At 46.5% G+C, this 24505-nt stretch overlaps 1 protein-coding gene across 3 annotated transcripts in view; it reads left to right on the top strand.

Annotated features, from left to right (window-relative positions):
• LOC138293309 (methylcrotonoyl-CoA carboxylase beta chain, mitochondrial-like) overlaps positions 1–24505 on the top strand; it is a 249102-nt gene that overhangs the window by 16005 nt on the left and 208592 nt on the right. For all 3 annotated transcript variants that reach the window (XM_069232456.1, XM_069232454.1, XM_069232455.1), the window contains exon 2: positions 9558–9757. In XM_069232456.1, the coding sequence (XP_069088557.1) occupies positions 9558–9757 (200 nt within the window). The remainder of the gene's footprint in view (positions 1–9557; positions 9758–24505) is intronic.

Genomic DNA, 24505 nt, shown 5'->3' with positions numbered 1-24505 from the left:
AAAAATTACGCTCGGGAAAATCTAAATCTTATTTTATTCAGTCTTTTGCAGGGTTGAAAGGTACTGGTAAAGTAAAACAATGCCTGAAAATAATATTTCTGATTTTGAATTGGGAGCACCAGTGCACTTGGTAAAATAAGAACAACTCCTTGAATTGTGCGCCAGTGAAACATGATACCAACATTTTTGTAGGTAGCCCAGGAATGTAGCATACTGATATTAAAGTGGGTCCCAGCAGTATTCAGGTCAAGAATCAGTAACCAGAAAACGTATCTCCAATATTAACTTGGAAAAGGACAGAACATAACATCATAATAGGTAAAGTGTCAGATTTCCAGCATATGGGACTCATAAAAGATATTGAATTGGAAAGGTATATGTAGAAAAATAAATGTAGTCTGGAGCTTTCATTTCACAATAATTAGAATTAATAACTAACATTGAGGGTGAATCACAAAGGGGTATTTAGAAAGGAAAATGGAATGGAAGCTCTGAAGAATGATGATGATAGGGACCAGTGTTTGCATATAAGAGCTAAGAATAACTCAAGAAGTAAAAAGAAAAGTGGAACTGAAAACTATCAGCATGGTAGTCGATAAGTTGAGATAGGATGATTCCCAAGAATGTTACTCTTCATTGCAGAATCAACAAGCGCACATGATTAAAAACTCATAATGCATTCCCTGCGCCTAGCAGGACATGAAAAGTAGGTATCGAAAAGAAAACTGTAGATATTGTTACAAACCAATTGGGATGGTAAGATCCCCCAAAACGTTTGCTCCCTAAGATAAGATGAACAGGAGTTATAACTTAAAGCTTGTAAGGAAATACCTCTTTTTGCATGATCACCCCCAAACCTTTGCACTGATGCTTTCTGTTTTTTTTAAATCTGTAAGTGCATGGAGTCCTGCGAAGCATGCTCCAGCGCCAGTGCTCTGACCCTCTAAGGCAGTGGTCTTCTAACTTTTTAATGCAGCGACCCCCCCCAGTGGAAAAAAAATCATCGAGGTCCACCATCTCAATTTTTCACGATTATTCTATTAATTTGTCAATGGTTAAAAATGTCTAGACGTATTTATACATTGCAGTTAAGTTATCCACTGTGACCAGGAAAGCAGGAGTAAGTTACTTGAATTACCCCAAACCACCCAAAAGGAAGGAAAAGAAGACACCCACACAAGACTGCAAGAAACAAGCAGTGGATTCCTGGAGAAGGAGGGAGACCTGTGGAGAGAGGGGACCAAGCCCAAAAGTGTCAGTGGAGTCCAGGAGGAGTAGGAGCTACTACCTACCCAGCTGTACTTGCAGGAGTTGGTCGACAATGAGGAAGAACAGGTCAGTACTGTAGCCCTGTAGCTGGAGAAAAGTTCCTGATAGATGCAGAAGACGTCCCATGCTGGAGTAAAGATTGCAGACGGGTATCGGTACAGGATTCCACCAACACGCCTTGGCAAAGGCATATCACAGTTAGTGGAAAAGTGGTGCTGTTGGGGACCAGCAAGGCCCAGGAAGACTCAACCGTAGAGGAGCCATCACAGGGGACCCTCAGCGACACAGAGGACCCACAGGAGCGGAGGCAGCACCCACAGGAGCCCCACAAGATGGGGACACAGACGTTGCAGAAGCAGCCCACGCAGCACTACAGAAAAGGGATCCCACGCTGCAGGAGAACCACGTAGAGGGCTGTGCGTCAGAGGAAGGAGCCCCGGGGGGCTGGAGCTACATGTCGCCTGAAGATCCCTCAAAGGAGATGCAAACAAGCCTTGGCAGCTGCAAGAGACTTAATGCACGGGGTACTGTCCTGCGTGGGAAGGCAAAAGCTTACCTCCACCAAAGTTGGACAGCTGGCAGAGAGAACCAAGAGGACTACTCTGGATCATCATCCGTGATGCAGGATCCACGCACCTCAAGATGAGGGGCGATCAAGGCAGCAGGTTGGCGTTGCAGCAGGTTCCTGGAAAGTGACTCCTTTACTCCAAGGGAGATTACTTCTTTCTTCTAGTGCAGACTGAAGACACGCCGCCCTCAGTGGATGCACAGCTGGTGGAAATGTTGCTACTGTTGGCAGGAGCCCCGGAAACAATATTGCAGCTAGGAGGCGGCTTGTTGGCTCCTGGAGGTTCCAGTCGCAGTTCCAAAGGCCAGAAATCAAAGTGTAGGTTGCAGAGAAGTCCTGCTGGAATCTTGCAAGCCGAATCTGAAGACCCACCCAAGAGAGAGACCGTAAATAGACCTGAAACGGGGATTGGTCAACTAGCCAGGTAAGCATCTATCAAGAGGCAGGTCTGACGTCACCTGCCTGGCCTGGCCACTCAGATGCTCCCAGAGTTCCCTGCCAACCTTGGAAACAAGATGGCAGAACCCAGGGACCCTCTGGAGGAGCTCTGAGCACCACCCATGGGGTGGCGATGGACAGAGGAGTGGTCACTCCCCTTTCCATTGACCTATTTCATGCCAGAGCAGGGACTGGGGGTCCCTGAACTGGTACGGACTGGTTTATGCACAGAGGGCACCAAATATGCCCTTCAAAGGACACCAGTGGCTTGGGGAGGCTACGCCTCCCTAGCCAGTCACACCTGTTTCCAAAGGGAGGGTTGTTACTGCCCTCTCCCAAAGGAAATCCTTTGTTCTGCCTTTCTGGGCTTGATCAGATCAAGCAGCAGGAGGAAAGAAACCTGTCTGAAGGGTAGCAGCAGCTTGCGCTGCCCAGAAAACTCTGTAAGAGTGGTGGTAGCAATGCTGGGGGTCGTCCAAGGAACGCCCAGAGTGCATGGAATCATACTTCCACCAGTATTGGGGTATGATTCTGACCTGCTTGATACCAAACGTGCCGAGGTTTGGAGATAACATTATGTAGCTGGACATAGGTAGTGACCTATGTCCAGTACACGCATAAAATGAAGTCCCCCGCACTCATGAAGTCCAGGATAATGAAGCTGGAATTTGTGGGGGCACCTCTGCTAGTGCAGGGGTGCCCTCACACCTGGGTACTTGCACCCTGCCCTCTCGGCTAGGAGGGCCTGCCATAGGGGTGACTTACAGTGACCTGGTAGTGAAAGTGTGCATGCACCTTCTCACACAGGCTGCAATGGCAGGCCTGCAGAACACTTTGCATGGGCTCCCTGTGGGTGACATAATATATGCTGCAGCCCATAAGGATCCCCTTGTGTCCCAATGCCCTAGGTATCTACGTACCATATGTTAGGGACTTAGAGGGGGGGGGGGGGCACCAGTATGCCAAATGTGGGATGAAAAAGGTTCTAGCAACCATATTTAAAGGAGAGAGCATAATCACTGGAGTCCTAGTTAGCACGATCGCAGTGAACACAGTCAAACAGAGAGGTCAAAAAATGGGTTAACCATGCTAGGAAGAGGCTACTTTCCTACAGCGAGCAAACTTATTTTTCCTTTTGTGTCTCTCCTTTGTGCTTATGCTCATGGCGGCCATGGTGCTTTAAATTGGCTCGCTTATGTCGACTGTATTGCTTTTCATTTTCAATTTAAGTGGCAAGAAAAGTCCATTTAGGAATTTACAATGCTAATAGCTCTAACTTGAGCAAACGTGAGACCCATTGCATTGCAAATGCTTGTTAATTTATATTTCGCCCAAGGAAGGCCTAAAGAGCCTTAACACAGTGTACTGTATATTAAAATGTAGGACACATGATTTTAAATGCCCTGACAGTAAAAAAACAAAAACAAAACCTTGCATTGCCATTTGTACTGTAGACAGGCCAGTAGCCCCATTGGCAAGTACGCAACAGGCCAACAACTCAGCAGTGCTAACTTTTGAGTGGGACTACAAAATATGATACTTCAAGGTATCAAAATAATTATTGCATTACCCCTTAAACCCGACTTGTTGCTCAAGGCGAATTTAATGTAACCGTTGCACAATTGGCAACTTTAGAAAGTTTCCACTTTGTTACCCAACGTTTTCTAGTGACTTTTTATGGCTGCTGACCTCAAAACAGTCTTCTGCCCTCTTTGGAGAGGTGTGAATGACTATCAGACAGGAGCACAAAGGAACTCACTTTGGAAGAGGTGTGACCTCCTGTCTGGATGGCCAAACAGGGTGTGAGCCCAAAATGCAAGCTTCAGAGGTGAAGCTGCCTTTGAAGGGCAAAGGGTGGTCACACACAAGAGTGGCTGCTCTTTATCTTTTGCAGACAAGCTTGCATCATGGACAGAAAAGGGTAAGCTGCTGCCAAACAGTTTTTTAGGTGGGCATGTAGTCCCCAGGTACCTACACTTCTGAGATGAGTTAGGGAGCTCCTAACACAAACAGAGGGATTCTGCCATGTTTTGAATGGGCAAAATGGTGCATCCTGGGCTAGCTATATGCTATACTCCATACATCAGTAGGTGGGAGGAGACCTGGAAGTGCATTGGCTAGCAGCTGCTGCATCCCATGAGGGCAAGAACTGGGCATAAAAGTGGCAGCCCGGATTCCCAGACCTCAGATCACATGTGTATTTGAGAGAGGGCTGACCAAGGACTGCCCTGCTTTCCCTGGACCTGGCATAGGGTGACTGCACCAAATATTAGTCTGCACCTGATGCTTCTTGGGCTAGCAATCTGTCTGAAACTCCACTTCACCTTATCTGTCAAAAGTAAGATACATGCTGTCATACATAGGGCCAGCATCAAGTACAAAGTTTTCAAAATGTTGCTCCTGGGGCTGATGGAGCCCTCTAGTAAATCCATGGGACAGCCAAGTGGTGCCCAAGGCCAACCTGAAAGGAGGGATCCCATAATTTGTTCTGCATGGTCTTCTGAGGACTGAATGTAGTCATCAGGACTGAAGCTCATTGACTGGTTAGGGGCTGCCAAGTATCTCAGCATGCTCAGTTTAACTTCTGAGTTCTCGCAGATTGCCCTGACTGAGGGAGGAAAGGAGAGTTCAGCATTCTCAACTCCCGAGGGCCACTTCCAAATAAAAATGAAATGCCCTTTGGTTTAAAAAAATGCACTTCCCAGCTTCCAGAGGCCGGTAAACGAGGTAGTGTCTGAACTGGAGACCTTTAGTGCAGCATATCTTGATGATAACGAGGTCTTTAGCTCAACCTGGCAGGAGCACCTGACCCAGTTCGTAGAAGTGCTTCAGGACCTGCAACAGGCAAATCTTGACTATTAAGGCCAGCACGTACCAGATAGGGCAGGGATCTGTAGTGCACCTGGGTCACAAAGTTGACAGATGACATGTGCAGCCTCTCCAGCTCAGGACCCATCAATCATGGCGCCAAAAACCCAGACTTGGTTTAAGAGCTTTCCTGGTTCTGACAGGTTATTACTGATTTTGTCACGGGAATGGCACCAATGTAGCCCTCTGTCTGAGCTAACAGAATGGTCATAAGGACTGAGGAAGGTCAGAAGACCTTTTGGTACCCTGTAGGAGGTGCTGTGTACAACACCAGTACTCAACCTGATTTGAGCAAGGAATTTGTGTTCTAGAATGGAAGCTTCAGAACATGGGACTGGGGAAGTGTTACACAGCTACCTAATGAGGGTCAGAATTAACCACTTGCCTTTAGCAGCAGACAGCATCTCCCCAGAGAGCAGACTTCAAGTGCCATAAAGCCTTTGTTGTGGATTGGCCACTGAAGAAGCTGAGACCTTACTTGTTTGGGACTCATTTCAGGGCTCAAATTGGTCACAGGCATCTCCAATAGCTAATGCAGATGAGTAGGGAACACCCCAAAGTGTTGAGGTGGTCCATCACCCTGCAGGTCATAGACTTTACACTCAAACATAAACGTAGGACTGACCATTCCAATGGAGATGTCCTGTAGAGGTTCTTTCTCTTAAATATTGAGAACTGCTAAGGGAATGTCTGAGTTGCTCCTCACTTTTCATTGGGGGAGGGGGTGCTTGTCGGAAAATGCCCCTTTTTGCATTATCCACCCCACTTGGTTTGGACTGATGCTGCTGTTTTGTTTTACTCTGCAATGGGGCTCTGCTAACTGGGACCCAGTGCATGTGCTTTGACCCATAAAACATGTTGAAATTGGCTGTACTCCTAACTGACACATTTAACTTACTTATAAGTCCCTATTGTATGATACATAGTGTACCCAGGGCCTGTAAGTTAAATGTCACTAGTGGATTACATCACAAAAGTGGCAATGCAAAACATGACTGCACGCTTGCCACCAGGAACCTGACTGTGCAGGTTTCAACTGAAAATTCGACCTGTATAAATAATCCTTTTTGACAGCGAAGTACTTTCTTTTTAAGCGTTAATGCCTAATATAGCAGGATGCCTGAAACCATAAAGTAGGGCATATACAAATGTAATGTAAAGCATGCCCCAGTGAAAAGGCCCCCACAAGCTACTTTCACTGTAGCTGGGTTAGCCGTTTCATAAAAATAAAAAAAAGAATTGTGGGTTAATATTAAAATAAATTATGTTTTCTCCACCTCTACTGAACTTTTTAAAATATTTATTACAAATCCAATACATTGGTAAAGCCAGATTTGTACTAAATAATTCACAAACATTTGTTTCAAAAAGTTGCTTTTTGCCTGCCTAAAGCCTCTAGAAGCCCATTTGCATAAGCTTCTAACTGTCACCCAGGAGCTGAATACCTCCATGATGAGATGTGGTCTTGCTCCCAGAGCTGAAGCAAAGGCCTTGGGTGTTCCATTTCTCTGACAGGATGAACATCAGGGCAGTGCCCAGAAACTTAATTATCTTCAAAGAGGTCTACTCTGTTACAGGCAGATGTAGCTACCACCTGGGCCTGCCCCTAATCTTAGTCCTTCTAGCCAGTCAGGCACCAGGCTCATTGGAAGAGGAACTTCCTCCATTTGTTTCAGTTACCAGAGAGGAGGAATTTCTTATGTCCCTGGCCACACCTCTACGGTGGGCACACAATCTCTCACAGGAGAAGAAAAGTTTTGCTGTCTTGGCTTTAGGTAGAGAGGGGCACTAGGGGATTGTTTGCAGTAGGACACACACCAACTGCTGCAAATTTGGGAAGGGTCACTGCTGGAACCTTTTCCCTGCTGCTGGGTAAGGAGGGTCCAGAAGTCAGCCCCACCCACGGGTTAGTGTCAGGCGTAAATGTGGCACCCTCATCAGAACACTACTGGACCTGTGGAAGGCAGAAGAAGGTCTGCTCCTGCTGTTGAGACCTGTGAGGAGAACCCTATTGGCTAGACCTGCTCCCCCTTGTACCCAGGACAACGAAGACAGTGGTAGCTAAAGAGTTTGCCATAGGGTCAGTTGGCTGACCACCTGTTTAAGCTGCAGTAAGCCCACTTTCCTGGAACAGCCCAACTCACATTTTTCAAATGATGCTCCCTTGGATCCTATTAGTGCTTTCTGTTGGAGTGAGTTCTGGTGCCCTTGTGATTTTCTTGAGGTCCTGAAACTCTTGGTTGGTGTCAGACTTGGAAATATTTTCTATCTTTATGCATGGAGAACTGTTTTGGAACTGGGACCAACATGCCAGCCCATCCGTTGAGGGTGCAGCTGCAGTGGTTTTCACTTAACATTCTTCAAATCTGATTCAGCGACCGTCATCTGATGATCTTGAACCCTCTTCGGCTACAGCCCTGCCCTGCTGAGGAAATGCAACTTCCACAAATGAGTCTAAGCTCCAAAGTAGAACGATTCACCTGGTCCGCTGCTGATCAACATCTAATTGAGATTGACAACTTCCTGGATGCAAATTGTGTACTTTTCTCGCTCTGAGCTTCCCACTTTCATTGCTGGCTTCCCAAAGACCTCGTCCTTTGTCAACATGTCTTCGACAAGCCGGTCCTTGGATTCGGCATGCAGCCTTATCCTTCTGAGACCTGGAAAGTTTCTAAGTGTGAAGGCAACTTTCAAAGTGGGACACTTCCGACATGTGTACCTGACTCATACTTTCTTGCTGTGGGCTTTAAACCTCACCCATGTTTAATGAAGTGTAACTGTTGCTCGTGGTTGGCACTTTGCACTTTTTGGTGCTGTTTTTATTTAAAACTTTAAAAATTCATGTCTCCGGTTCACCTTATTTATTTCTTTTTGTTTTGGTGTCAGTTTGTTCATTAAAATATTTTCTACTTTTATAAATGGGATTGGGAATTGTGTTGTGTTTTTTACTTTTTAACTGGTTTGGTACTTCTAAATGCTTTACACATTTTCATAAGTTAAGCCTGACTTCTCTGTGCCCTAGCCACCAGGGGTAGAGCTCAGGTTTAAATTACTGAGACCTTTACTGGACCTAGCAAAAATAGTGACTTTATTACTTTTGGAGGGGCTTCCTTTCACCCTACTAATAACCCACTTTCGCAAAATACATGTGCCTTTCTTTCATAGTAGACGCAATAAAGTGGCTGCAGGCATTCAAAAAAGTATATTTGTTTTAGATTGGGGCTGTATTTTGTCCTTGGCCACTGTTTTTACACTAAAGGTCAGTACGTTTAGTATGTTTGCTTGCTATTCTGCTAACAAAGTGGAAAATATATATATATATATATATATATATATATATATATATATATATATATATATATATATATATATATATACACACAATTCTGTCTACTTCAATTAGTTGATGAATCAGAAGGTCAAGTGGCAAGACATACTGGTAAATTCCTAATGGGGGAAACTAACAGGCAAAGTCTTTCAAAAATATTTAAACCTTGCCACAGCTATGTACAAAGTATGGACTTTTGTCCCAGTTGATTACAGTCCCTCTGCAAAATAACTGTAGTGATATCTAGACATGCTATTATTAATTTGTCAGCAGTGCAGTCTCAGGCGTTACAGACAGGACTCACTGTGATTTGTGAGTACCTTGTTAGTTCTACTACTTTTCACCAAATATGGTATAGGATTCAAGGTGAACTATGTAGGGATCTATAAGGAGAAAATAACAAATAGGGTAAGCCAGGTCACGCCTTGCCTTTTACTGACTGGTGACCATTGCCAGCGCTGGCCAAGAGATCATGGTACTAGTCCGTTTGTACAGAAGTAAAAGTAACATGTTAGGTGTGTTAAAGAAATGTGAATAGATATTTTTCAGTCTGGTAAGAAGCATTTGTAATACCTCAGGACTCGGTCCTGTATTTTTCTCCTCGTTTAAATATTATTGTTACTCCTATGGTCTTGTGATGATATTTATTGCCTATTTCAAATATGTGTTCTTCATAGTAAAACAAATAATAATTTAGTTTTACTGTAATTTGTGTAATAATTTCATGTAACCGAGTATGGTCTTTATTGAAAGCACTGTAAATATCACTGGTGGTTATCATTGTAAGTATTGCTGCCTATTGTGCCTCACCATTAGCTGTGGTTAAATTATCACCGGACATAAATTCTGCGTCCTAAATACCATTAAAAAAAATATCGCCCGCTGGATTTATTAATAGAACATTGCACCCAATGGTACGTTAGGTTTGTAAACAATATTTAAGACGTGGTATTTATGTCAGATGAATTTTTTCGTACAATGACATGCACTGATATTCGTTTGCACTTTGACTATCTTAAGTATATGTTAACAAGCTATTCCCTATGAATCTTAGCAAGTTAATAACTCTTTTCTGTCCTCTGACAGGTATTCCGAATTGTATGAGACGGTCCTTCAAGGAGGTGGAGAACACGCGATTGCGCGTCATACACAGAGAAACAAAAAGCTGCTTGTTCGTGAGCGCTTGCGGATGGTTCTGGATAATAGCGAGCCCTTTCTTGAGCTTTCTCCTCTGGCTGGTCTGAGGTTACCGTATGGTGATATCCCATCTGCTGGATGTATCACCGGTGAGGGTATTTTTAGTTTTACTGCCTAATATAAACGCTGGTCTCATTTAAAACGTGTTATGGCTTACATTAGATCTTTTTCACATTTTTTACGTTTTTGTTGCTGCTTTGTTACACAAGAAACTCCCAATCTATACTACTCACCCCCTCCCCACGTGACGAGGCAAAGACTGTATATTGTGTAGGGATTTCAAACATTTTATAGAGGTAGCACAATCTACTTCCATAAGAAATTAATAACATGTTTCTTGATATACAGTCCTCCAAAATACCATATGTCCATTTCCTTCAAGAAGGTAACAACGTTAACTGCACTAAGGATCACTCATTGGTCTGTGTCCAAACTTACTTGACATGTATTTTTAATTTCAAGCTTAGTTATTAATGCTTGATTTTTGTGAAACTTTCGCTAAGCTTTTGTTTTTCAGAAATCATTGATAACCAGTCATATTCCACAGAGCAATCAAGATGATCGCTTTTTCCAGGGTCTTTGCAGCCTTTCTACATGTGTTCATTTATGTATGAATTGCAGAGGGCGGCTTCCTGAACAGACCTTCTATATCTCTTTCAGAAAAACAGTACATGCAAATGAGTGCACCTTTTTAGTTGCTTCCTAATTCCTTAAATTTATGGGCACTGAAGTCATGCCAGTGGCACAATCTTCAGGAGTAAAAAAAAAAACTCTGACCGCACACCCTGATGAAGTCAGTTGTGAAATTGATTGGCAACTGTGGCTCTCCTCCTAGCACTTCTCTAGTGATTTTTATTTATAATTGTAAAACATACCAAAGAACAAACACTTAGCAATGCAGTTCAAACATGGAAACTGTACCACATGTAAGTGGCAGAACGTCAGTACAAATCATATATAGTACTACTGTTTGCAATCAAAGGGCAACCGGGTATTGGCAGGCAAAAGACAACTAGTACTGAAGCAGAAGTAATGACATGGAAAGAATGGATGCAACATGAGCTGGCATCATTATAGGTCTGTGATGTTGGAGGAGAAGTGGCTAGTGTAGTCAAATAGTCCCTCAGCGGTTGCCAAATATCCTTAGGCCTAGACATCACAGGCTGTAGTGAAGCGTAGATTTTGCTATTGGTGTTGCAATACGTAAGGCTGGTCAACCGGGGATGAATGCTTGGTGCATATTTGGATCCCCATCAAAACGCTATCTCCCGATTAGCCAACAAGAGCAAGACCGCAGTTAGGCATCTTATGGACTTTGGTAAGTCATCAGTGTAGCTGAGAAGGCCCATAAGTGGGTTAGGTCGCAGAGGCCAACCACCAATAAACAACAATCTGTCATATATCTTGCACCAAAAGTGACTAACGCTGGGAAAGGTCCAAGTCGTGTGTGAAAAATCAGCAAGCGGAGCACAGCATTTGGGGCAAGTGGAAGAAAGGCTCAGATTCATGCGGGCAGCATTCCCCGGGTCCGCTGCAGCAACCAGAGTAAGTGGTGTAAACTCGGCAGGAGCCAATGGATATATAGTGTAGCCTGCATGCATAGCACGTTGTAAACGGCATAGCACAGAGTGCTGCAATTGTGTGGCGTCTGTAAAGGGAGTATCTGTAGTGCGTGAAAGTATGTAGTATTCTTGGAAAACATCACCTAGGGTATGAAGTTGAAAAGTATGTAATGTGCGCTGAACCAGCACCTCCTGTGTAATGGATATAAATTGATTATTAATCAATGTCAGTGCTGGGGGAATACAATGTGTTGCAGTTAAGCAAGCAAGCAAGTTTAAACCATGCCCAGCTAGTTGTAGAAAGAGTTTGAATATCTCTGCAATGTAGCGGAACAGCCTCAGTAGAAGGACGCTCAGTGGTACAGGAGCCGCCAGGTCCTGCTCTGGGATGGAGTAAGGAAGCCGAGCATCAGGATGATACCAGAGATAAATATACTGACATTGTGCCACCAAGTAGTAGAGCTGGAAGTGGAGAACCCAAATCCAACCTGCTCATAAGGGAGAGTGAGGACCTCCCATCGAATGTGCGGATGTCTATCCGCTCATATCAGCCGAATTATGAAGCTACGGAGTGTTACAAAAAAAGGAGTTAGTAAGCTGGTTCAGAATATTCAAAAATAGATACAGAAGTTGTGGGAGAATCATCATTATAATAAGCGATATCCAGCCCGCCATCTAGAGCAGCAGCTTTTCCCATCTATCCACCTGGGCGGTGAGTCTCTCCACTGTAGGTCCATAATTGAGCCTTAGCACTTGTTCGTTGTCTCTGTGTATATGAATACTGTAAGGAAATGCTTTCCTTGCTGTGGTTACCACCTGACTTTTTGCCTTTTGATGATGCCAGTTATGATTGAAAGTGTGCTGGGACCCTGCTAACCAGGCCCCAGCACCAGTGTTCTTTCCCTAAACTGTACTTTTGTTCCCACAATTGGCACAGCCCTGGTACATAGATAAGTCCCTTGTAAATGGTACACCTGGTACCAAGGGCTCTGGTACCAGGGAAGGTTTCTAAGGGCTGCAGCATGTCTTATGCCACCCTGGGGAGGGACCCCTCACTTAGCACATGCACACTGCCTTACAGATTGTGTGTGCTGGGTTGAGAAAATGACTAAGTCGACATAGAACTCCCCTCGGAGTTCCATGCCCACATCTCACTGCCTGTGGCATAGGTAAGTCACCCCTCTAGCAGGCCCTACAGCCCTAAGGCAGGGTGCACTATACCACATGTGAGGGCATAAGTGCATGAGCACTATGCCCCTACAATATCCAAGCAAAACCTTAGACATTGTAAGTTTAGGGTAGCTATAAAGAGTATATGGTCCGGGAGTTTGTCAAATACGAACTCCACAGTTCCATAATGGCTACACTGAAATCTGGGAAGTTTGGTATCAAACTTCTCAGCACAATAAATGCACACTGATGCCAGTGTGGGATGTATTGTAAAATACACCCAGAGGGCATCTTAGAGATGCCCCCTGAATACCAGCCCGACTTCTAGTGCTAGGCTGACCAGTTTCTGCCAGCCTGCCACAACCAGACGAGTTTCTGACCACATGGGGTGAGTGCCTTTGGTGCTCTCTGGCCAGGAACAAAGCCTGTACTGGGTGGAGGTGCTTCTCACCTCTCCCTGCAGGAACTGTAACACCTGGCGGTGAGCTTCAAAGGCTCATGCCGTTTGTTACAGCACCCCAGGGCATCCCAGCTAGTGGAGATGCCCGCCCCTCCAACCACTGCCCCCACTTTTGGCGGCAAGGCTGGAGGCGATAATGAGGAAAACGAGGAGCCACCCACCAGTCAGGACAGCCCCTAAGGTGTCCTGAGCTGAGGTTACTCCTGCCTTTAGAAGTCCCCCATCTTAAGATTGGAAGATTCCCCCAATAGGAATAGGGATGTGCCCCCCTCCCCTCAGGAAGGAGGCACAAAGAGGGTGTAGCCACGCTCCAGGACAGTAGCCATTGGCTACTGCCCCCCCAGACCTAAACACACCCCTAAATTTAGTATTTAGAGGCGACCCTGAACCCAGGAAATCAGATTCCTGCCAACTACAACAAGAAGAAGGACTGCTGACCCGAAAGCCCCGCAGAGACGATGGAGACGACATCTGAGTTGGCCCTAGCCCTACCGGCCTGTCTCCAGACTCAAAGAACCTGCACAGCGACTCATCCAACTGGGACCAGCGACCTCTGAGGAGTGCCTTGAACCCAAAGGACCAAGAAACTCCTGAGAACAGCGGTACTGTTCAAAAACTGCAACAACTTTGCAACTTTTTAGCAACGTCCAAAGACGCGTGAGACTTCTCACTCTGCACCCAGAGAACAAACACTGCAGAAAGGACTCCTAGGCGACTACGACGTCATGAGTACCCTGAGTCGACCCCCCTGCACCCCCATAGCGACGCCTGCAGAGAAGATCCAGAGACTCCCCCTGACGGTGACTGCCTGGTAACAAGGAACCCGATGCCTGGGCCAAGTACTGCACCCGCAGCCCCCAGGACTGAGAGGAACCACCTTCCAATGTAGGAGTGACCAGCAGGCAGCCCTATTCCTAACCCAGTCGGTGGCTGGCCCGAGAAGCCCCCCTGTGCCCTGTGTGCATCACCTAAGTGATTCCAGGTCCCTCCATTGCTTTCAATAGCAAACCTGACGCCTACTTTGTACACTGCACCCGGCAGCCTCTGTGCCGCTGAGGGTGTGTTTTGTGTGCCTGTTTGTCCCCCCCCCCCAGTGCTCTACAAAAAAAACCTGGTCTGCTCCCCGAGGACGCAGGTACTGGCAGACTGGAACCAGAGCACCCCTGTTCTTCATAGGCGCCTATGTGTTTTGGGCCCTCCTTTGACCTCTGCACCTGACCGGCCCTGTGTTGCTGGTGCGGTGGCTTTGGGGTTGCCTTGAACCCCCAACAGTGGGCTGCCTATGCCCAGAAGACTGTCTGTGTAAGTGCTTTACTTACCTAAAAAACCTAACCAAACTTACCTCCCCCAGGAACTGTTGATTTTTGCACTGTGTCCACTTTTAAAATAGCTTATTGCCATTTTAACTAAAACTGTGTGTACTACTGCTTTGAATCAAAGTTCTATACTTACCTGTATGAAGTACCTTGCATTTTGTGTACTTACCTCAAATCTTGAATTTTGTGGTTCTAAAATAAATTAAGAAAATATATTTTTTCTATAGGAAAAACTATTGGCTGGGAGTTGAATTAAATGCTGATAAGCCTACTGCTCGACTACACTACCACAAAATAGAACATTAGTATTATCTAATTTTGCCACTATCGACCTCTAAGGGGAACCCTTAGACTCTGTGCACTGGCATCCATTGCAAGAATAAAGAGCAAAGGGGACAGAGGACACCCCCGCCGTGTGTCGCGTGTTATGTGGAAAAAAGAGGGGAGCTCACCATTAAGCCGTATGGTTGCTGTGGGCTGTGAGTACAACAGGGAAATCAGTTTGGTGTAGCCCCAGGGGAATCCGAGCTTACTGAGGATAGCATGTAAAAAGGGCTACTCAAATTGATCGAAAGCCTTTTCGGCATCCAATAAGGCAGTCGCCTCCAGAACCTCAGGGGACACTCTGTTTAGCACCGCAAAGACCGTGCGAAGATTAATGGAGGTAGAGCGGTGTGGAACAAAGCCGAACTGAGAGGGGAGATAATCGTATCCAACAGTTGGGGAAGGCAGGTGGCGAGGGCTAAGAATATCCTTGTATTTCTTATAAAACGCCCCAGTGAACCCATCCAGCCCCGGGGCACGCATCCCATCCAGCGACTCTATTGCCTGCGATACCTCCTCAGCAGAGAAAGGTTCGCTAAGGAAATGTTGTGGGGCGGATGTTATCCAGACCATAGCAATGTCATCTAGATAGTCTTGTAATGCGGGTCCTGGCGGCATTGATTGTGCTGTGTATAGATTGGAGTAGTATTTGAGAGGCTCCACCTGGACCTCGGTGGTGCCAACAGCAGTACTGCCATCAGGCCTTTAGAGGGTCGGATTAGTCTGGCCAGCAGGCTCCCGGGTCTGTCCCCCCTCTCCATATCTGTGGACCTTTGTATATTTGCCCATGTAGTGCACCTCACTTTCTGCCAGTGCGTTAAACTCATCAAGCAAAAGCTTATGACCTAGTTGAGGAGGCAGTGTCGGCAGCAACCGTTTCACGGTCAATATCAGCAAGCTGTGCCTCCACCTGTGCAAGACCATGCTGTATATCGTACAGGGCACAGAGTGTGTGAAAATACAGATGCCTCTGGTGTGTACCCTAAAGGCTTGAAGGCATCCCACAGCACCGCCCAGGTACCCACTGAGTCCTTGTTTAATTTAAAAAAGTCAACCACTGCTTTCCGCAAGGATGCACAAAACAGAGTGTCCAACAATGCCATGTCCGGCAACCTCCAAAATTTCCTGGTGCCACAGGCCGCGGGTATAGAAAGTGTAGGTAGCACCGGGGAATGATCAGACAATGTCCGAGATATGTGTTTGACATCTGTGACCCATTGCGCAGCAGCACCCGGAAAAAGCCAATAATGGATATGTGACCAGTTGCCATGGGGTGCTGAACAAAAAGTGTAGGCCAGCATGCCTGTGCCAGGCATTCGCCAAGGGTCATGTAAAGCGATAGTGTTGCAAAGATCTGTCAAAGCCCTAATGGAGCGAGGTTTAGACATTGGGGCATGAGAAGTGGTGTCCAATGCTTGGTCTACTGCCAAATTGTAGTCACCACCCACAAGAATGTGATCTATATCAAAGCAATCAATGTGTGGATTGATTTCTTGAAAAAATTCAGGAGCGTTAATATTGGGTGCGTAGACATTTACAAGTAGGATCTTATGGTAATCCAAGAGCTCCGCAACCATCACATATCTGCCATTGCCATCCACCTGGGTTGATAGTGGCCTAAAAAGTATGGTTTTATGAACCAAAATACATATTCTCCAAGAATAGGTGCTGTAGCTAGCAAAGTAGCAGTGTGGGGCCCCACATAGATGTGAAGGAGGGCGCAGTGCCAGCGGGGAGGTGTGTTTCTTGCAGGAAGGCAATCTGCACTGCATGCCTACAGAGGTCCTTCAGCACCATTCTACCTTTACGAGGATTATTAAGGCCATGTATATTCCAGGATATGGGTGTAAGGTCTAAAGAAGTTTTTGTTGTGGCGGCGTTAGCCCCTGTATGCAGGAAATATGTAGCCATATGTAGGAAAGGTAAGTGTGTAAATAAACTGCATTGCATAACATAACATTACATTGCACAACCCATATGGATAAAACAACCCTCCCACCTCCCACACCCAGCCTAAAAACGCCAAGCGAAACCCGCAAGACCCTAAACAAAGACCATTACAACAGAAGAACAAATATCTTGGTATTAACCATGGGAGCATGATAACACAGCCATTTAATACTCCTAGGCCGCTAACAGGATTAGCCATGTGTACGAGAGGACAACTGAACTAAAAAACCTGAGTTAAAGGCACTAGAGGGGCGAAACAGCGATGATCATATACAGTCGATGGAGAAACATTGTTTAGTCAAACACAGTGGGGGGGCATAGCTTAGTCTGTCTCATCTAATCCAGGAAAAACAGTTCCTTGCTCGAATGTCACGCCCCTGCGGGGACCCACGAGGCAATCCGTCCAACTGAGGATGCTACTTGCAGAACATCATGGCGTCATTAGTATTGTCAGAGTATTGCGGTTTACCGTTCACCTCCACTCTCAACCTGGCTGGATATATCATGCCAGAATGAACGCCAAGAGAACGGGCGTGGCCTTGACTTCCGAACATTTCCGCCTGGCTTCCTGTACTGTAGGCATGAAATCAGGATAGTTTGACACAGCTGCTCCCTGATATTGCAAGGGGCCCTTCTCTCTGGCACAATGGAGGGGAGTGTCACAGTATCTATAATTCGGTAGACGAGCAATTATCAAGCGTGTGGTGACCCAGGGAGAGGTCTAGGCCCAAAGGTGCCATGTGCCTTTTCCACCACAAAGGTTGAAGTGAAGCCTTGGCGCGCCAGTAGTTCCACCAGCAGGTTCTCTACAAACAAGTCAGGACGGCCAGTGTTGGAGGATTCTGCAATTCCAGCTATGCGCAGGTTATTATGGCGCCCTCCTGCCTCCAAATCTTTGTTTTTTATAGGCACAGTTTGTAACCTCCCCTCAGCATTCTCAAGGCGTTTTCTCAGCGTTGCTGTGTCATCCTCAGTGGCAGAGATGCAACCCTTTGCTACCTCCAGTCGCCACTGTTGTTTATCCAACCTACTGCCCATGTTGTCAAGCCTGGTGGTCAGCAAGTCAAATCTTATATCGATGGCATGAAATCCAGCCCCCAGCTCTGTCAATAGGTCCTCTGCTCCTAGTGTCTGGTCACGCATCTGACTGCTCCGGGTGTCATCTAAGTCCCTCGCCGGGGCGATAACCATGTCCCCCTGCCCTCTCTTCTCAAAAGAAAGTTTCTGTCGTTTGGCGTCACCTCCGCCCATGGCCATCCAGGGCTGCCCTTCAGCCTCTGACGGCCCAAAAGTGCACCAAGTATCGTTGGGTAAAGCCACGCACTTTGCCAGGACCAACCCAGGTGGCGTGATCATAAAGGCCTCAACCGGGCCACCAGGCAAGCGACTCCAACCACCCACTCAAGGGAGGGCAGCTCAGCAGCGTGACGCTGTTGGAACACCCAGAACGGACAGACAAGGCAAGCAGGATCTCAGCCAAGACCACTGCTGATGGGCATTCTGCAAGTCATTATAGCCAAACGGGAACCAGGCAGGACCCTTGTGCAAATTGGGGTGCGACCCCTCCGGCGGCCCAGCAGTATGTCAGAGGGGAGGGGCACCATGGGCCGCCCCCCACACTGCCGCCAGCCCCACGAAGGCAACCAGGCCTCCGATCCTCCGCAGCGGGATGCGCCACCGTCTGCCGCACGGGCGCCCCCAAGGGCCATACCAGGGCCGCACCACCCAACGACTCCCACAGCACAAGTCCAGGGGAGCCAGTGATGCTCTACTGGCAACACTCTTGTCTTTTTGGGAGGTGGTAGGGGGAACCAGCAGTCAGCTACCGCTGGTGATTGCGCACTGCCAGGTGGCCCGCCCCTCAGGCTCACCCGAGGTCCCTGTAGCAACGGGACCTCCGAGGCGCATAGGCTAGCGGGCCCCAAGTTAAGCAGCACCCGCACACTGCAATCCTGCAGTCACGGCCCTCCTGAGGAGGGGGCACGCTTTTGTAAGGATGGCTCGGGCTTCAGAGAATTAGATTCAAATCTGCCTGACTTCGGACTGGAACTTGGTGCCAGTTGCCAGTCTCCCGTGTGGGTAGATAATCTCTTTCTCGCAGTTGACCGGAGTCATCAACTTGCAGACCCCAGAAAGATGAAGCTGTTAATAGTTTCTCACACGGTGAAGTATTTGTTTTGCTTTGCATTAAATATATAACCTGCTGTGTACATTGCAACTGAGATATACTTTGTTTTAATGCTGTGGCTACTTTTGTGCTTGAAATCTATTAATTCGTCTCTCACGAACTTGTGGGTGGGGAAGAATTAACAATAAAGGTCTTCTTTGAACTCAGAAGTGCATTCTTGATATGTTCTGTAAGCTCTGATACGAGATAAGAAGGAAAGCAGAACAAAGGCCCAGAGTTATATTTTGTCACACTGTCACCTACCATTTGTTTACCTTTATGCCCGTCTGAGGGCACCGAAGGAAAGATTAATAAACTGAAGTCCTCCTGTAGGGGTGGTGTCTATATGAATCCCAGCACTGTCCCTTCTGGATCAGTATGACATCACCACAGAGACGCACGTGCCATGTGTTGGCTTGGATTGACTCTTGAGATTTTCTAAAGATGGGAAAGCTGTGATTAGACTGTCAAATACAGGTACAGAACTTTCTATAGAAGCTTTGTGCTCCCTTCCTCCTAAATATCACACCTGGCTCTGGGGGTTGAAACCCCGGGCTGATATCTGCCTGGGGAGGTGGCGCCCGTGCTCCCTCCCCATAATATTGACACCAGGTCGCATGGGATGGGGGCCCCCTGGGGTTGATAATGACTCGGTGGCATGGGCCGTCCCCCTTTATTTTTAGAAATGGACTTGGGGCATGGGATCCCCAGGGCAAAAAAGACCCTAGGTTCTGCAGGGCCAAACCCTGCAGCCAACATCCTGCTGGTCAAAGGCCAATGGCTGTGCACCGCGTGGGTTGGCTGCCTTTGGGGGCCCTGCAGCCAATCTCCCCGCCGTGTGTGACAGGGGTTGGATTTACATATAGTAGTTAAATATTACTTTACGTTAAAAAAAAAAACTAGAAATTTGCTGAAAAAAAACCCAGAGGTTAAAGTAATTTTATAGGTAGGTGTGATAAAAAGACCTGTTTTTTATTTTTAAAAAAACAAACAAAAAAACACCTGAGAAGTTCACTGAAACGCCCCTAAAGATGAAAGTAATGTTCTAGTTCGGTGGGTTTGTCATAGAGAACATTAACGTTTTAAACTAAATAAAACACTAACTCAGCAGTTATAGTTAGCAGAGCTAACTCGAACTTGCATCCCACCATGCACTGGATATGACCTCACATATAACATTACGTATGATATTTTCTGTGGCATCATTTATGACTACTCAACTCCAAACTAACTGACTCCACTCCCATCTACCCCAGTTCAGTTTACCCCACTCCACTCCAATGTACCCCACCCCTCTAATCTGCACTCCACTGCAATCTGTCTATCCAACTCCACTCTACTCAAGTCTACTCTACTGCACTTCAGTTTACCTCAGGCTACCCCACTCCAATGTACCACAATCTACCCCACTTCAGTGTCTACTCCAATCTACACAACTCCAATCTACCGAGTCTACCCCACTCCACCCCAATCTACCCCACTGCACGTCACTCTGTCGCGTAGGCTCTCATTATTCTAATGAGACTACTGGATTTTGAGCAGCAAGATCATCCACGGTGTGGGAGACTGAGTCTAACCCAAGGTGGGTGACACCTGTTGCTCTAAATCTGGGTTTTGGTCCGGCTAACTAGCAGTGCCTCATCTCCACCAGAAGATAGGGATGATTGGGCAGCCGAGTGCATGACATATTAGGCTTCTCAGGGAAGTCGTGGTCACTCAGGTCACATCCGGTTCTCTCATTCACAATACAGTCTCATTTACAAATGATAGACAGAAGCAGTATATGTTTCAATGATAGGTTTAATAAAACAACTGCATCTTAGATAGCAAAGCGTGAGCTGCAATAACCAGGACGACACAACATGACAATATAAAAATGGTGAGAAGAAGAGTGAAGCATAAGAATAACACTATCATATTGTTAGTAGGATTGATGGACTATTTCCTATCTAAGTTATAATCTGAGCACAGCATGTTAAGCTCTAATTCTGTCTTTCAGGTTCCCCCGGGAGGACATTAACCCTCATACCTGAGCAAAGGTCTGTAGTCTGCGTTAGCATCTGTAGCGAAGCATTCAGCAATCAGCATTCAGTCGTGGTTCCCTGGCTGGAATCTCCCTCTTAACGTGCAATGGGACTAGGAAGTGTTTTTATAATAACACAGCTGATGTTCTAAGAAAATGCCCCTATGTTAGGATGTGTATTTTCTACGAATGTTGGAGACTAAACTTCTACCACGTTCACCGGCAACACACCAAACTGTAGCCCTGACTGAAGCACAGAATGATCAAGAATGTCTTGTTTGAGAACACAGTGCTGAATTAAGCAAAAACAGTTAGATAGATGAAAATAAAACAAGACCGTAAAACTGGTTATTGTAAAAATAACAATGCGAAGCCGAATAAAATATATCTAGGTTAAAGTGCAGAGCGGCCTAATGTGTCAAACTAACGTGCATGGAGCTATTTCTAAAATGGCTACACAACAACTCTAATCTGCCCCATTCCAATCTACCATGCTTCACTCATATCTACCCCACCCCACTCCAGTATAACCCACTCTAACCTACTCCTCTCCACTCTACCTCACTCCACCCCTATTTACCCTACTTCAATCTACCCCACCCCAATCTACTCTAGTCTACCCTACTCTACCTTAATATACCCACTCTACCTTAATCTACCATCAGTCTACCCCGGCCCACTCCACTCTACCCCACTCCACTCCAATACAATCTACCAGGATCTACCCCACTTTAAACTACCCCACTCCAAGCTACCCTACTCCAGTCTACTCAACTCCACCCCAATCTGCCCCACTCCACTCTCAACTCCACTCCAATCTTTATGCAACTCTACTCCAATCTATCCAACTCCCCTCCACCATATCCCACTCCACTCTAGCTCACTCCAATCTATTGCAGTCTACCCCACTCCAATCTACCATAATCTGCCCGACTCCGATCTACCCCAATCTAAGCAACTCCACTCCACTCTTTCCCAGTCTAGACCCCAACTCCAGTCCACCCAATCTACCCTACTTCACCCCACTCCAGTCTAGCACACTCCACTCAAATCTGCTAGTGTACTCCAATCTAACCCAATGTACCCCAATCCACCACATTCCAATCTACCCCACCCTGTCTGCCCTACCTCAGTCTACCCCATCTCAACCTTCCCTACTCCCAACTACTCCAATCTACCCACTCCACTTCATGCCACCCTACTTCAATCTATGCCGTCCCAATCTACCACTGCTCCAATCTACCCCATCCCAATCTACCCTATTCCACTTCACTCCAGTCTACGCAACTCCAAGCTACCTCACTTCAATCTATCCCAATCTCCCCTACCCCAGTTCATTCTACTTCACTCCAGTCTACCCCACTCCACCCTAATCTATCCCACTCCACTCCAAGCGACCGCGCTCCAATCCAATTCACCCCACTCCAATCCACCCCACTCCACTCTTTTCTAATCTGACCCACTTCAATCTACCACCATTTACCCTACTCCAGTTCACCACAATCTGCCCCAGTCCATCCAACCTCACTCCAGTCCACCCAATCTACCCTACTCCCACCTACCACACTCAAATCTACTCCAGCCCACTTCAATCTACCCCTCCCCAATTTTCCCCACCCCAATTTACCCCACTCCAATTTACCCCACTCCACTCTACCCCACACCCCTTTCCCACTTCACTCCAATCTACCCCACTTCAAACTATCCCACTCCAATATATTCCAGTCTAGCGCACCCCAGTCCAAATAAACCCCACTCCATTCCAATCTACCCTGCTTCAATCCACCTAAACTACCCTATTGCACTCCATTCTACCTCACTCCACCCCAGTGTGCCCCACTCTAATTATCCACTCCACTATACCCCACTCTGCTCTTCCCCAGTCTACCCCACGCCACTTTACTCCAATTGACCACAGTCTACCCTAATCCACTCAACTCCAACCTAACCCAATCCATTACACTCCAGTTTCTCCCAATCCTCGGCAATCTACCCCATTACGCTCCACTCCAAACTACCTCACTCCACTCCACCCACATTCACCCCAGTCTACTTCAAGTCAATCTACTCTTCTCCAGTCTAAACCATTCCCCACTCCAGTGTACTCGATCCTCCCCACGGCACTCAATCTACCCCACTCAGCTCCAGTCTACCCCACTTCACTCTCCTCCAGTCTACTTAACTCTAATCTACCCCACTTTACTCTCCTCCAATCTACTCCACTCCAATCTACACCACTCTGCTTCTCTATAATCTACCCCACTCCAGTCTACCTCACTACAGTCTACTCCATTCTACCTCACTCCACTCCCCTCCAGCCTACTCCACCACATCTACTCCACTCTACCCCACGTTACTCTAATCCAATCTACTTCATTCCACTCTACCCCAATTTAGCTCACTCCAGCCTACCCCATTCCATTCCATGTCATTAACTTTTAGCTATGCTGAACAGCAGGCACACTGGTGTACAACATGGCTAAAACACAATACCAAAGCCAATAGCTCTCGTATAGGCGCAACCGATTGGCTTTGCCAATGCTTGTTTGTTTTGCTAGTAACTTTGGTGCCGTATGACGAATCTTCATAAATGTTTCAAGGAAAAATGTCATCCACTGCAGCTCCTTCCTGGTACGTTTCGGGTTGATCTGTCAAGCCGGATCTGAGAAAAAGGCTGGGATCCCAAAACGCCTTTTCCCCCATGTTGTTTCTATATGGAATTTTAGACAGTGCTACAGCCAAAACAACTGAACGGAAATACACCAAATTTGGCTGTAAGCTTTACTCCCAAATGACTGCTTTTGTGATTGGGTGTAAATCCGTTGGGTACTTTTGTTGAAATTAATGTTCAGAATTCATAGCTATAGTGACATTTGGGCTGAAATTTGAAAATTCAAGACTTCTAGTTGACTGCCACGGCTTTTGTGGAGTGAGAGCTTGGATTGGCTGGCTGCAACATGAATAGAAATTTTGAGGCGGCCATTACAGTATTTGGGGGGCTAGGCCCTGAGATGTTTAAAAAATATATATACATATATGGGGGCTGGATATCTATCTTAGAGGACTAACTGTATTTCATTGAATTTTAGGGTCGACACACACATTTATTTTATCTTTGGGGAAAGGGGCTTGAGAGCACACTCCCCTCCCTGCCCCCTCCACATGCCAAGTATGGGCTCGCATCCCCTGGGGCCGGAAGAAACACTATCCCGGGAACACAGTTCCCGGGATGAATATGGAGTGGCTGGAGGGCAGCCAGGAGAACAGCGGTTTGCTTCTGCTGATAGAATAGAAAAGGCTGCTTCTACCCAGCAGGAGCACAAAATAAATGTTACCGGCTCCCGCGCAGTGCCAGAGGAGAGGGGCTATGTGCAGGGAGTGGAGGTGAGAGAGGTTGGAGCTCCACCCATAGGACCCCAATCAAAAAGAAAGCCATAAATCAAAAATTAAGTAAAACGCAAAAAAGTAATAAATAATAATGAATGAGCCGCTGGAGCTCCGTGCAAGGACACCCCATAATGCTCTTTGTGGGCTAATATACATTTTTCTTTCCCTACTTTGTGGTGCCCCAATCTGGGCAGAGGCACCACCTGCATGTTACAAAAGTGTTGTAGGGTGTGCAACAGTCCCCCAGAAATTATTAAATATAACCCTATGTTCCTGGGGTGCATACAGTGTAATCCCAGGAATGATTTATGGAGTCTTTAAGCATTTTCAGTGCAGGAGCTTTTGTTCTTCACCTAAGGATAACAGGAACTCCTTGTTGTTGGTCTTAAGGCTGTAATATTTGGCCTGAGTTAAAAGAAGCACTCTGACAGTGTTTACTGAAACCACATGCTTTATTTAAACAGTCTTCCCCAAAGAG

Source organism: Pleurodeles waltl, chromosome 4_2 (assembly GCF_031143425.1).
Source record: "Pleurodeles waltl isolate 20211129_DDA chromosome 4_2, aPleWal1.hap1.20221129, whole genome shotgun sequence".
Lineage (NCBI taxonomy): Eukaryota > Metazoa > Chordata > Amphibia > Caudata > Salamandridae > Pleurodeles > Pleurodeles waltl.
The sequence above is the reverse complement of the archived record's forward strand: the minus strand, read 5'-3'. Positions and strand labels throughout refer to the sequence as shown.